This window comes from Malaclemys terrapin, chromosome 22, assembly GCF_027887155.1.
Source record: "Malaclemys terrapin pileata isolate rMalTer1 chromosome 22, rMalTer1.hap1, whole genome shotgun sequence".
NCBI classification, from domain to species: domain Eukaryota; kingdom Metazoa; phylum Chordata; order Testudines; family Emydidae; genus Malaclemys; species Malaclemys terrapin.
Window position 1 is genome coordinate 7,451,046 of NC_071526.1, and position 15,020 is coordinate 7,466,065.

At 54.2% G+C, this 15,020-nt stretch overlaps 1 protein-coding gene across 1 annotated transcript in view; it reads right to left on the bottom strand.

Moving 5' to 3' along the window:
* PTPRU (protein tyrosine phosphatase receptor type U) overlaps positions 1–14,721 on the bottom strand; it is a 273,624-nt gene extending 258,903 nt beyond the window's left edge. The window contains exon 1 of the mRNA XM_054011788.1: positions 14,544–14,721. Within this exon, the coding sequence (XP_053867763.1) occupies positions 14,544–14,616 (73 nt within the window). The 5' untranslated portion in view covers positions 14,617–14,721. The remainder of the gene's footprint in view (positions 1–14,543) is intronic.
* Positions 14,722–15,020: the final 299 nt, after the last annotated feature.

Here is a 15,020-nt window from a genome sequence, read left to right on the forward strand (position 1 = left end):
GCCCTCCAGTTTGGGGACACCGGATCCGACCCAGAAAGCCTTCAGGCTGTTTTGCAGCAAGCCTAGGGTTACCATTCGTCCGGATTTACCCGGACATGTCCTCCTTTTTGTGCTAAAAATAGCGTCCGGGGGGAATTTGTAAAGCACTCACAATGTCCGGGATTTCCCCCCTCCCCCGGAGCGGCTGGGAGGGCTGCAGGAAAGTCCCGGGCTGGACTCCGGAGCAGCTGGAGAGGAGCTCCGCCCTGCATTCTGAGCAAGTGTCTCAGCACAAAGTGCAGCCCTCCCCTTTTGCAACTGGGAGCGGTTACTGCCATGCAGCGTAGCAAAACGGGAGCGAGAGCACTTTGTGCTGATACAAGGGCTGCTCTCCCCTGCAACCCGGTCCGGGCCAGGGACCGGGTTTTGTTGTGCAGGGCCAGGGACCGGGTTTTGTTGTGCTGGGGAGCTTAGCCACGTGTCCGGCTCGCACAGAGCCCAACACCCTGTTCTGAGCAGCAGGGTAAGGGGGGGCAGGAGAAGGGGCAGGGAGGTTCTGGAGGGGGCAGTCAAGAAACGGGGGGGGGGCTTTTTGGGGGGAGTGGAGAAAGTTTTGGGCAGTCAGGGTACAGGTAGGGGGTAGGGTCCTGGGGGGCAGTTGGGGGGGGGGTCTTAGGAGGGGGCAGTTAGGGGACAAGGAACAGGGAGTCTTAGGTAGGGGGTGGGGTTCTGGAGGGCAGTTAGGAGCAGGGGTCCCAGGAGGGGGCAGTCAGGGGACAAGGAGCGGGGGGGTGGGGGGCTGGGAGTTCTGGGGGGGAGCTGTCAGGGGGCAGGAGTGGGGAGAGGGATCGGAGCAGTCAGGAGACAGGGAGCAGAGGGGTTTAGATGGGTTGGGAGTTCTGGGGGGGGCTGTCAGGGGGCAGGAGTGCGGAGAGGGATCGGAGCAGTCAGGGGACAGGGAGCAGAGGGGTTTAGATGGGTTGGGAGTTCTGGGGGGGAACTGTCAGGGGGCAGGAGTGGGGAGAGGGATCGGAGCAGTCGGGACAGGGAGCAGAGGGGTTTAGATGGGTTGGGAGTTCTGGGGGGGGCTGTCAGGGGGTGGGGAGTGTTTGGATGGGGCGTGGGAGTCCCAGGGGTCTGTCTGGGGGTGGGGGTGTGGATAAAGGTTGGGGCAGTCAGGGGACAAGAGGCAGGGAGGCTTAGATAGTCCTGGGGGGCAGTTAGGGGCAGGGGTCCCAGGAGGGGGTAGTCAGGGGACAAGGAACGGGGGGAGGGTTGGGAGGTCAGGGGGGGCGGGAAGTGGGAGGGGCAGGGGCGGGGCTAGGGCGGGGCTTCTCCCGTCCTCTTTTTTGCTCGCTGAAATATGGTAACCCTAAGCAAGCCCCAAGCAGGGACCACCCCTGCCGAGCCGGGCCTGGCCTTTGGGCATTATGTTCGGTTGCTTCCGATTTTAAGTGCCTGGCCCTCCGAGACGAGGGCTTGTTTGCGAGGAAAGCTCCCCCTGCAGGCTCGAAAGGCAGTCAAGAGGAAAACGCTACAGGATCCCAATCCATGGGCATTAGTGACGCTTCGGCTGCCAGGAGACGAGCAGAGGTCGAGGCCTGGGGGACAACACCTGGCAACAGCTACCCCGGTCTCCAGGATTAGTCTCCAATGCAATGGGGCACTCCCGGGCTCCCGCGGGATGCTCCGAGGCCCAGAATCTGCTGCCCTTCCTCAGGCGAGAGACCCATCAGCGTCCATGGCAGGTAGGGCAGCAAGATCAAGCCATGGAAAAAGATATCCCTGCAGGCCAGGAGGTGATCAGAGAATCTGCCCCAACCTAAACACCCCCCGACAAGAAAGGAACAGTGCGAACCAACAGCCTCTCTCTTTACACTGGGCAAACCAAACACCCCTGAATGCCAGCAGGGCTGGGATCTGGATCTGTGGTGTCTAGGGACAGTCCCAGCAGGACAGGGGGAGGCCAGTTCAATCTGCCTTCCACACGATGCCCTCTCGGGCCACAGCACCGGAGCTGGGATCAACAGCAAGGAAGAGAATGGAAGGGAGGAAGCTAACGGAAGCTTTGGAGAAGTTGGGGGGGGACGGGGAGACTGAACCCAAACTAGCTCAAACCCAGGCAGAGGGAAGAATCAGAAGGCCCCAGCATGTCCATAGTGGAAGAACCTGGCAGCCCCTGGGCAAACAGCCACGGCCAGCCCAGGCGATCCTGTCCCCCAGTCGGAAAGTGACGACACAACCCAATGCACCCCCAGCATCTTCATGGCAGAGGGAAGGGTGGGATACACTGGAGGGAGGAGAGGGCCCACAGGAGGTAGACCCAAGGCAGGAGACGTTAGGGGAGGCAGTCAGACAGGGGATGTTGGCAGCCCCAATCAATCATGTCGAAGAGCTCCCAGATCCTACCCTACACTGACACGTTCGGCCCGTGGCCAGCCCCAGACCCCTGATCCGGAGAGCTGCCGGGCAAGGAGATGACCCTGCGGCCAATATGAGAGGAGCAGAACATGCAGAGCTTTTAAAGACATTTAAAAGAAAAAAAAATAAAAGCCCCCCCCCCCCCCCCCTTACCACAGAAACCAGGTGAAGAAATGGAGCCTGAACCAGGCTGTTCAGAAAATACAGCGCACATGAACATTTTACATGCCTGGCAGCTTCCCAGGGCGAGCGGCAGCTCTGGTGGGGTTAGCCTTCTCCAGCCAGGCAGAGAACAGTGACTAACTGCAGGGCGGATCACAATGAGTGTGACCGGTTAAAGACCCAAACCCAAGTGGGATTTTAGGGAGTGTGAAAACACCTCCTTGCTGCACAGCCTTGCTCTGGGATCTAGGGGAGAGCGCTCCCTACAGGACAGGCGAGCATCTTGGTGACGGGCTGGGTGCAAAGCGGGCACAGGTCTCCAAACCTAAGCCTGTTTCCTTATTGTCCGGATCACAGTAACACAGAAAGCCCTAAGAGAGATTGCCCTGGGCGCTGCGCGGACTCACGGCTACGTCTTTGCATGTTCGTACACCGAGATCACTAGCGTGCTGTAGAGTCCAACCGGAAAGGGGGCCCAAGTCGTTTTCACCTGGAGGTAACTAGTTAGAACTACTGGGAAGGGTTTGATCTTGGCTAGCCACAGCCTACCCGGCGCCTTGTCTCCACTAGGACATCACATCGTGATTGATCTCTCGTAGTAAACACACCACCCTTTTGCAGGGACAGAAAGCGACAGGTCCTGCCCCGTGCTGGACTCACTCAAGACTTTATAGCTGCTTGTTGTCATTTTCAGGCACGTCACGGAGACAGGCAGTGATGACCTTGCACCATGGCTGGGGGACATGGCAGTGGAGAATGCTGGCTAGGGGTTTGCCAGCCTCACAGGCCTGGGGGGCAGGGGAGAGAGAGCTTTGAATTTAGGATTTACAAAGCCAGGGGGCCCAATCTGGGTCCTGTCGTCTCCAGCCCTGGAGACAGAGCACAGAAGTTGCTGACTTTGGCCCTGCATCTGAAGGCACAGCGACCCCTAAATAACCCAGAGCTGGGATCTGTCCCCAGCGCCAGAGGGTTGCTAGCCCGGTGCCCACCCCAAACGCTCTAGGTAGAGACTGGGCGGCCAGCTCGGGATCTGGAGCCGTACTTGGGGAAGGTCCCGATCCAGCCCCATCTCGTCTCCTGAGCGGTCCTTGCTGGGGCTTGCTTGGGGCTCAGCTTTCACGCTCTGGCGCTCTGATGAAGACACTGCGGGTGACAGTTGGGAAGGCGTGTTGGGGGCGGGTAAGAGCCAACCAGACTCTTTCTGGTCCCTGACCCCAATCCCAGAGCCGGGCCTGACAAAGGGAACGTGTTCGCTGGGCGTTTCCCACTCACTTAGCCCAGACAATGGAGCCGCCCCAGCACAGCGAGGGGGCCCGCGGAGACGCGGTGGAGCCCAGCTGGCTTGGGGGGTCAGGACGGAGGCCACGGTAACCCTTGCACTCTGGGCCGCGTCCTCCAAACAACGCTAGCATTGTCGAAGGGACCGGAAGACTCAAGCGGCAGCTGCCAGACTGGTCCTTTCCTACAGGCCCCACAGCAAGGGCCTGATCCTCAAACACACGCACACGAGTCAAGGACTGATACACACAAACAGTGAGGGAGACACGGGCAAAGGGAGTGAATAGACTGCAACAGCAGCAGCTGATGTGGAGCGGCTCAGAGCCAGGGGCACCCGCCTAGAACACACGCAAACACCGGCTGGATACAAATTATCCCGTATTGTTCTATCACAATAGTGACTAGAGGCTTCAACCAAGATAGGGGCCCCACTACAGCCCCTGCCCTGAAGAGCTTTCTGTCTACACGTGGGTGGGAGGGGAAAGAGGCCCAGAGAGTTGAAGTGACTTGCCAAAGGTTACACAACGGGGCAGTGGCAGAGTCAGGAAAAGAACCTGACCCCTAGTTCCCAGTCCTCCTGACGACCAGAGGAAACAACACTCACTCAGAGCTGGGAAGAGAGATATTTGTGTTATCTAAACTGCCCAGTATCAGAACTGGGCATAGGACCCAGGAAATCCCAGTCCCTACCCCCCACCAACCTCTAACCGCTAGGCAACACGTCCCACACACTGCAGAATGATTCCAGGAACCGCTCCTACATGCTCAGGGGCAGCCAACAGGCGACATACGCAGACCAATAAAAGCAGAGGACAATGCACAGGAAGGATTGGGGGTGGAGGGGAGGGAGGAGATCCATTTGTCAATGAAAGCTACAAACCAAAATATTGTATTTGCTAATTGCGGCTAATGCAGTCAAATCCAAGTGTGAACGGCTTCGGGGTAATTATGCCAGGAGTGTATTGTGCAACTCCGGTAGCTGACAGGCTCGCTGCATTACCGTGTGCCTGGAGATGGTTAGAGTACAAACAATTCAGCTGTCAAAAGAGCACCCGGGCTGGGAATGCAAAACACGGGGAGCGCAGGGAGGAGGGACACGTTAACAACCACTGTATTTCTTATCTGGCGATCAATGAAGTTTCAGGGGATCCATCAAAGCTATTCAGGAGAATGAGAGATTTGCAGCCTTTGGTTGGGTTTATGGTTTTATACGAACCAGAGCACAACCGGGGGAGGGGGAAAGCGCCATGCAATTATAACCCTGCATAGGACACCTGCTGCCTCCACGGTCCCACTGCCACTGCAGCGTGGGCCGTTCTCTGCAAACAATCTGGAGCTCGCCGATCCTGCCCGGCAGCCGCTAGCCAAGAGGCAGATTCGGATCTCGTTCCAGCCTGTGAAAATCCAGAGGAACCCTCCTGAAGCTGACGGGGTGACTCTGCAATTACACGGACACAGCCAAGACCAGGAACCAGCCCACCGTGTCTAAATGGCTGAATTAAGGCTTCGTTTCAGGCTTCCATTCCTGCCCTCACCGCCGACCCACCTGCTAGGGAACGGAAAAGCAAATGGCTGGCTCTATTGCAGCCCTCCATAAGGGCATGTTCTCCCTCATCCTGAGCAGAGGGTTGGATAGCAAGCACCCAAACTGGCTGACCAGAGGTGCGATTGCCTCTAGCGGTTCCCTAATTCAGGGGCTGAGTCAGAGGCCAGTTTGCAGTGGTTCGGCGATCCAGTACATCCCTCCTACAGGCTGCCTCCTTGCACTCCTGCAGCTAAGCATTCATTTAAAGAAAACATACGTCTCTGCCCCTTAAGGCTGCAAAGGTGTTTTTCCAGATGTGAGCCGGAGGTAACGCGCTGCAGCGGCACCTGCCCGGGCCTGCAGACAGCCTCAGACAATAGCTCCGAGAGGGGTGAAACATGCTCCCATTCGTCGCAGTGGAGCGTTGACTCTGAAACATAATGATGCCAATTTAAAAGGTCCACACTGTTAACTATGTCTCTGCTGCTCCAATCGCCAAAGAAAGGAGAGGAGCAATCCAATGCCTTCCCCAAACCCAAGGCAGGTTTAAAGCCTTCTACCTGGCTAGTTTTGATTCTAAGCTACACTCGAACCAGTTTCCTTCCTCCTTAAACCCCCATCACAGCCACCACTGCCCTTTCGAGTCAATGAACAATGCTCCTTAGCAGACTGGAGGGGCTCACTGGAGAGCCCCTTTGAATTCAAAAGTTAATCTCCCCAGCTTTACAATCCGCTTGCGAAGATCTCTCCATGGGCACTGGCTGTGCTAAACACAATACAAATATATGTAGACAGTTTAGTCACTGTAAAATTTTAATGAATAGCAAGAATTACAATGTGCTCTGAAGGGAAGGAGGACGCGTCCTCTCTGGGTTGGAGCTGGGGGAATGGGAGTCAGGACTCCTGGGTTCTGTTCCCAGCTCTGGGGAAGGAGTACAGTCTTCTAGTGTTTATAGAGGACAGACTGAGGACCTCGGTCTCCTGGGTTCTATTCCTGGCTCTGCCACAGATTCACTCCAATCCCAAGGGAGGCCTCGGTGCCTCAGTTTCCCTCACTTGTAAAATGGGGTAATGAACAACTCCAGTCTGCTTTGCCAGGGTGCTGCAAGAGGATTCCAGGAGTCTGACAAAAAACACAAGATACACACTGCGAGGCCCGGAGGGGGGAGAAAAGAGGTGCTCCCACCCAGCAGCACTCAAGCTGGGACCAGTAATCAAATCCAGGGCTCCCATACGGCAGTGCCGCATGCTCAGCGAGCAGGATAACCCTTCCCGGCAGAAGCCCTCAGGCTGCGGGAAGAACACTGCAGCAGCAGCTCCCGCCGCCTTTCACCATCCCTGAACTAAAGGCAGGTTCTAGGCCCCGGCTAATGGAGGCATTTACGGCTGTAGCTGGTTCCATCTGCCCCCCCTCCTCTTTGGGACGGCTCTTGTCGCATCCGGGCGGCCGGCTGAGCCTGCCAAGAAAACTGCTAACAACAGAGTCAAGCGCTGGCTCCAGACAGCTATTTTTCCACCGGCCAAGCGTCGCGTGTTCCAAGACCCCACTGCTCGGCAGCTGACTGGAATTTTACCAGCCCCAAATGCACGGGGTGAGAACCAGCTTGACACCAACAGGGGAACGGCTCAATCTACACAGGCAGCGGCAGGACGGATCCCAATCTGGCCAGCCAAGGAGCAGAGCCCTGGGGGGCAGGAAGCCAAGGGAACTTAAGAAAAGCAATGCATCCCCCAAGGGGGCTTCATAAGCCTTCAACGTCACAGGAGGATTTTGAGGGAGTGAGCAGGGGAATAAGGCACATTATGGGCCAGATTCTGCTCTCTTTTACAGTGGGGTAAATCCCAGAAGCATAGGCGCTGATGTTGATTTTTCCCCAGGGGTGCCCCACTCCCGCTCCGCCCCGAGGCCCTGCCCCCACTCCACCCCCTCCCGCCCACCCAACAGCTGATCAGTGGCACTGCCAAACCCCTGTGGCCGGTGGGTGCTGAGCACCCACTATTTTTTTTTCCAGGGGTGCTTGAGCCCCGGAGCACCCAAGGGTCGGTGCCTATGCCCCGAGTAACTCCTCTAACATCAATGAAGCTCCTGTGGATTTACACCAGCGTAACCAAGATCAGAATGGTCCGGCTGCACGTTCATGGCAGCTCGGCATCCGTAGAAAGCACTTGGCAGAGGCTGGCAAGTGCCATTCGTTTCATTGTACAGATTGGGAAACTGAGGCACAGAGCGGGAAGTGACTAGTCAGGGGTACACGGGAGGCAGGAATAGCCCCCTCGGGCCCTGGCATCTAGACTGGAGCACTATGTGTCTTGCCTTTATCTTTTTCCAGTCTGAAATAACCTAGGCTCACCGTATTTCCTCTCCGTTTCCCAGCACATAAACAGCACCATCCATTTACACAGCACTTCACCAAACCAGATTCAGATGCATTTCCTGCTTCTGGCCATATGCAGATCTGCCCTCCTCCGGGCGTTGGACAGTTTCATTTGAAGCGTGTACACACACGCACGTTACACTCCCCAAAGAGTCCATAATAAAAACCCTTTTCTACCTCCTGTGTTGAGCTGACGTGGTCTCGCTGTGAACAATGGTAAGGTTACAAATCCCCCATTATTATCCTTTTATGAGCCCATTACAGGCTGCGGTGGATTATAGATGTGATTATTGGAGTTTAGTAAACTGGCAAAATAAATCTGTGTACACACGCTGGAGCGCTGAAACAGTGGGAGGAAGAGACACTGCACAGAGGAAAGGCAATCCAGTTGCATTAATTGGGCTTTGCTGTTCCCTGCCCCCAGACGCTGCAGGACAGACCCAGTCTTTCATGCCTTTGCGGGGGAGGGGTAGCATGGTCCAGTGGGTAGAGCACCGCACTGAGAATCAAAAGACCCAGGGTCTGTGCCCAGCTCTGCCACCGACCTGCTGGGTGACCTTTGGCAAGTCACTTCAACATTATGTGCCTCAGTTTCTCCCTCCTTGGTCTGTCTCGCCTATTTAGATTGTAAGCGCTTCAGGAAAGGGACTCTCAGAGTGTGTGTGTGTGTGTGTGTGTGTGTGTGTGTGTGTGTGTGTGTGTGTGTGTGTGTGTGTGTGTGTGTGTGTGTGTGTGTGTGTGTGTGTGTGTGTGTGTGTGTATACACACATACAGGGCCCAGTGCAGTGTGGTCCTGATCCTCATGTAAGGCCTCTAGGTGCTACTAATAATTAATAATCACCCTGGGAGGTGCCCAGCCCTGCAGTGAGTGGGAAATGCTCAGCCCCTCTCAAAATCAAGCCTTCGGAGCAGCAGTACATGCAGACAGCTACCTAGCTCTCCCACACTCACCAGTGGATTCTGGCAGAAAGCCAGAGAGCAGCCCTGAATGCCCACCACGATTAACAGGCCAGTTACCCCAATCACGAGCCCACAGTGGTATTTCCCTCCCCACTTCTCAGCCACAGCATGGCTCTCTTTGCAACAGGTGCCTCGGCAAAAGCTGGACATGTTCCTTTCCACCCCCTGATGATTTGTTAGAGAGCAAGGTGATGGCTGCTGGGAGTCCCGGCTACTTCACGGTTCAGTGATCCATCATCCCCAGTAATGCTCTCCAGTATTACAGGTCATCATTTTATGGCCAGTGGCCACCGGTGAAATCAATTAACCAGTGTGTGGACCACATGCAGGTTTCTTTGCCTTTAAAGGCAAACACGGCACGTCAGATTGGGTGTTGGCTGTTTGGCAGAGTGGTCTAATAGCTCCGGGCCAGGATGCCTGAGTCCCATTCCCACCTCTACCACCGACTCACTTTGTGAGGCCTTGAGCAAGTCACTTCAGCCCAGATTCCCAAAGGTATTTATGCACCTAACTCCCATGGGAATCAATGGAACCTAGGTGCCGAAATTTCTTTGTGCATGTGGACATTCCCCTCTGTGCCTCAGTTTCCCAATCTGTAAAATTAGGGTAAATCAAAACCTGCCTCAGCCAGCCATGCAGCAAGACCACGCAACATTTTGCTCTTCTATAGCCCCATCAACTCCCTTCAAAGTGTTTTGCAAACATTAGTTAACTGAGCTCACAGCGCCCGTGGGATATGGGTGAAGATCCCAGACTTAAAGATGGGGAAACTGAGGCACAGAGTGGTAAAGGTCCAGATCCTCAAAGGTATTTTGACACTCCTATTGGGACTTAGGTGCCTAAATACCTTTAAGGATCTGGGCCAAAGTGACATTCTGTCACCCCAAGAGACAGTCCAAGCTCTTTGGACTCCCACTGCTGCTTTATTAAACCATTAGGCCACGATGCCTCTGGCATCAGGACCCGACACGGAGCCCATTCAGAATCAATACGAGCCTTTCCTTTAATGGCAATGGGGTGTGGATCAGGCCCACGGTGCCTATAAAGTGTCTGGAGAGCCTCTGAAAAACTCTGATTGCTCACTAATTAAGAGTTAGATTTCAATTACAATCCAGGAGCAGCAAATTAGTGGGCTTGGAATGTCTCCAGCCACCTTCAGATGCTTTGTGGAGCTCTGATCCCCGGCAAGGTGGGGGGAGCAGGAGGGCTCCTGTCTTGTGGCAAAAGCCACAGAGCTGCCACCGGACTAGCAGCTTCAGCTCCTTCCGTCCAGGAACCTTGGCACTCTGTGCTCACTTGACTGACGGCCTTAAAAATAATCCTCGTAAAACAGGGCTGTGCAGAAAGCCACGTCGAGTCTCCATTTGGAAAGATCATTATTAATACATGAAATCTCTCCAGGCCTCCTAATTACAGCACCCACCGTTCTGGCAACGTCTGGAAAAGTTCACTGACCCTATTAATGTTCAAGCCAAACCGGCGCTCCACGCCCACAAACGTTTCCCAAGAAAGCCGAAGCCGTGTCTGAACTGTTGTGAAATTCCGCCCCCCCTCCACACACACACACACACACACACACACACACAAAACTCTCTGTTTTGTTTATTCCTCCTTGGGTAGGTCACTTTCCTCACAGGTTGAGTTTAAGCTCCCATGCCAGCAGGGGCCAAGGACATATTTCCAAGACAGCAGCTTTTCTTGATTTTAATGTGGCCCAAGGGGAGGGGGAAATGCTTCTTTGGTAAAACTCTTTCTAATTAGATCCCAATAAAGACAAACTATCAAGCAAATTGTATATAAAAATGTAACAGCAGATTCCTTTAGGAGAGAGTTTTTGTTCCGAAGCCTGCGGGAGGCATTAGAACCTGCTCAAATTGCCCAAAGGCCACTCCCCTCTCGGCTTAGGCCTCCAGGAAGACACACAGCAGGGAAAGGGGAGAGAAAACTGACAAATCAGTGCCCAGGTTACATTGCGAGGACGCATCTGACCATTCTGTTCTGCAGGGATGAGCCTCAACTACAAGCCCTATTCCTAACCCCCTCGAACACGACAGGGAGCAAGGGTGGATCCAAATCCTAACCCGATCCCAGACCCAAATCCAGGCCCCGACCCTGCCATCAGGTCCAAGAGGGTGGCCCCCGGAGGAGCTGAATGTGGCAATGGTTGCAGGATCTGGATGACTTCGGGCTTCTCTGTACAGGGCCGAAGCAGAGCCCTAAAAAGCCAAACACACACGAGATCCAAATTGTGCAGCACAAGCTTTTCTCTGGCTGGAGCCCCCCTCCCTGCTAAAATCCCATCAGCTGGCATGTTTATACTCCAATCCATTTGCTCTGAGAACGATTAGAATTTGGCAAGCCTTCCCCCTGCCCCCTTTTAGGTTAAAAAAACAGCCCTGTGATTCAACTAAAGTTATATTTCCTGGTTGTGCTGTGGGAAAAGAGGAAGGACTGGTAATGGAAATGGCCAAGATACTCAGAGCAATACACGCAGCTGGAACTTGGATGCAAACGGAGCCAGCCCTTGTATAAACACACACAGGTCTTTCACAGTAACCACCCAAAACACTCCCGCTGACAATGGGATCACTGCAGCATTTTAACCATCACTGCATTCCGAGCGGGTGTTCGCATCCAGCAACTCCGCTGCCATCAGCCCAATGGTGTGGGCTGCCGATACAACATCCGCCTCAGCTTCCCCCGATTTTGTACATTTCGGTGCCACCTACACATTCTTTAACCTGTTGAGTGCTGCATCCCCTACCTACCCAATGTCCCTGCATTGCTGCCACACGTAGCCAGTGCATCCCCTCTAAAGTACCACCCGTGGGTTGGGTTTGGAGGGACGTTATAACAAACCGACAGCTATCTGAAGGGTGTAAACACAAGGAGGAGAGGGATTATTTCGGGTAGTTCACAGGGTGTAGATGCAAGAGCACTGGGATGAATTAAGAAAGGGAGAATTTAAACATAAGAGAAGGAAAACATCCTGACAGCAACTCCTCCTACATTGTGGACTGGCCTCAAAGGAGAGCGGTGGGAGTCCCAATCTAGGGACGTTTAAAACAAGACAGGATGAACACACAATAAGAAGCAAACTTGTCCTGGCCAGGCATGGAGCTGAATGGTCCTCTCCATCGAATTTCTAGGACTCAGCAGAATATGGGGGGGGGGGGGGGGAAGGGTCACTGAGTTTTTTGTATTTAATTTCCTTATCTATTGACAAACAAACAAAAAACACCCACTGTCTTTCCCAGAAGGATCTGCAATGGGCAAGAGATCCTGTCTGTTCCAAAACCCACCTCACATGATTCCCTCTTCCAACCCTAGCCCAACGGTCCCTCAAAATAGTGCACAGGAACGGCGTTAATAAACCCACCGTTTTGACCGGGGGAAAAAGTACACACACATAAGGTCAGAGGGTAACCAAAACCAGCCAGATGTGTCTGAAGCCACAGGATGTGAACTAAGGGTCAGCAAAATCTCAGACGGAAAAACAAGGATCCTCAGGGGTTACAGAAACATCCAAAATTGGGAGCCAATAAAATACAATGCGTGTGTGCGCACTGTATATACACCCACTTGCATTGAACTCATCTCTTCTAAACAGCCTGCCTCTGGGCTGAGTCTTTGTCCAGGAAGCTTCAGCCCTGAGAATCTCTCTTCCTTCTTTTAACAGCACATTTATTAACTGCCTGAGAAATAAGGTTTGTTATGCAAGCACTACCACAGCCCCCTACATGCACCTTAACGGCAGGGACGTAAAAAGAGACCGGGCACGAGCAGAGCAGAGAGACTCAGAAAACCTGTAAGACCCCCCCCCCCCCAAGCCTCAAACCTCGCCTTGCAGCTAGCAGGGATCAGAGGTAAAGTTGAGGCTCATTCGCTTGCTCTAGAATAAACCTGCCTGCAGAATGCACACCTCTATTGAAAACCTTGCCTGCTCTTTCGTTCGACTGACACAGCCGGAGAGGAAGATACAGCTGGCATCGTCAACAACATTTCAGAGCTCTGCCTTCCAAATGGAATAACTGTCGCCCTGTTGCAATGGGTAATGAAATGCAGCCAGGATCTAAGAGACTTTGTTTCCCCCTCATCGCTTGATGCCCTGAGAACAATTATACGTGCAACATGCATTATCACGCCTGCATTTGGCCTCTAGCAGGCTGCACACCCCAGCCTTATCTCTTCATTAGCAAAAGCTAGCAGGGTTCCCCAAACATGTACATGAGTCACACAAAGGAAACCGGCCAGCTCAGGTGTGGATAAGGGAGGGGTTTATAAATCTCCTAAATAAAGGCAACAATGAAAGAAAGATGTGGGGGAGACTCTCCTATCCGAGAGAAAATTGCTTTCTGGCTGCAACCAGTTTATCCCTCTGTCCCACCTTCACCGGATCCTCAACTCAAAACCTCGGGGTAGTTTTCCAGCAGGAGAAACAGCAGTAAAAATGTAGCACCTCAAATAAACAGCGTAAATTAACTTGTTTTGCAGGATGAGCATTTGATTATTATTAATAATATAAATCAGGTGGAGAACTGAGTGTTAATTTTGACAGCCCAGACACTACAGTGAGGAGCAATTTAAAAGAAGAGCGCAGTACTCAAACACCGTCACTCAGTGCCTTTTCTTTGCTAAAGGCCTTTCAATTTTTTCCAGTTTCTTCCTGCTAGTGAGGGGAGGGAGGAGAGGACCTGGATCTCTGTTGAGCATGTCTAGGAAAACACAGGCAGGCTGCTCAGAGCTCAGCAGAGTGCATGCTGCAAACACAAACCCTGCCATCGCCACATAAGTTTGCAGACTTGAGCTTCCCAACTCAGAGGTGGCTCTGCTCTCAGAGCCAGGGTTCAAAGTGCATCTATGTCTTCCTGATCAAGATTACTTTAAAAAAAAAGAAGTCTGGCATTGTGTGTCTCTCGCGGCCAACAGCGATGGAGGCTCAGGAAGGGGGGAAGTTGCCCGGCTAGTGATCCCGCTGCTGGGAACTGCAGTCTGGCGTTTGTAAGCAGCCAAGCTCCCGACTCTCCCGCTAGGATACAGCCAGCGGGAACCCCCTGCCCCCAGCTCCCGAGAGCGGCTGAAATCCGCTGCAATAAAGACACCGGAGAACTTTCCCCCCACGCAGCCCTCATAACAGCGCTATGAGTCGGTCGGGCAAAGGCAGATCCTGGGGGGCGCTGGGAAGGTAAATAATTAAAAACAGAGGGAGAGGAGCGGGGGAGAAAACCCACTTCTCACGCGAAACACTTTCGCGTCTGGGTTTGCAAGTTGGCCGGTGAGCACCGGAGCATTCCCGTGCAAGCTACGCACAGACCTGCAGCTGCCCGGCTCCATCATAAATAACCAGACCACAAAAGCTACCCGCCCAGGCAGGAGGGGAGCCATGCTTTTGGGTTTCTCTTCCTTTCAAAAATAAAAAAGGCAAGCCCGTCGCCAAGAGGCAAGAAAGCAGATCTCCGAGACCTGCTAGCGCCCTGACCCACCAGCCATGCCCGGGGAACTCCCGCTACCTGAAACGCGGGGCTCGCCAGGGGGAGGACGAGAAGTTAAAACCCGCTCACTGGAGTGTCTCCTCCGCATCATTACTCGGCGGGTTAATATTTCAGCAGCCCCCGGGGTGCAACAACAAACTTCTCTGAGCCCCACGCCCAGCCCAAGCCCGCTGGTCAATTGCAAGGCGGGCAAGTCAATTTCCATCCCCCGCTTCCCTCCGGCACAAGTTCGCAGGAACGAGTGGGGGGAGAAAGATACACAAGTTGTGCAGGAAAGAGAAAAGGGAAAGGCAGCTCCCCCAGGGAGAGACCCCGGGCAGGGCAGGGGAAGGGACGGGGCTGAATTCTGACCTGTCGGCGTCTCGGTCTCCAGAGCGCAGATCTGGAAGGTTAAAAGGAAGATCAAAGCCCGAGCGCGGTGCATGGTGCATTAGCTACACGGGGACAGTCCGGCCCCGGCCCCCGCTGGCTCCCGGGCTCTCAGGCAGGCGGAGGGAAGCGGCCGGGCGAGGCTCCTCATGCCTCAATTCCAGCCGAACTAGCAGCAGCCGGAGCGGGGCTGAAACCTCCAGCCCAGCGCCCAGCTGACGTCAGGCTGGAGCGAGGGAAAGGGGCAGGATAGCAAAGGCAGAGGGTGCCTTCTGCTGGAGGAAAAAAGCAAAGACAGCCGGAGGAGAGCCGGGGCTGCACCTGGGCTTTGCCAGCCCTAGCCCGGTGGGGTTTTGTTTTTTTTTCCATTTGCAGACCCCTAAAAGGTTTCGAAGGGAGATGCGGATCCCTTGGGGAATCTTGTACAGAGTCTAGTATCAGGGGGTCGCCCTGTTCGCC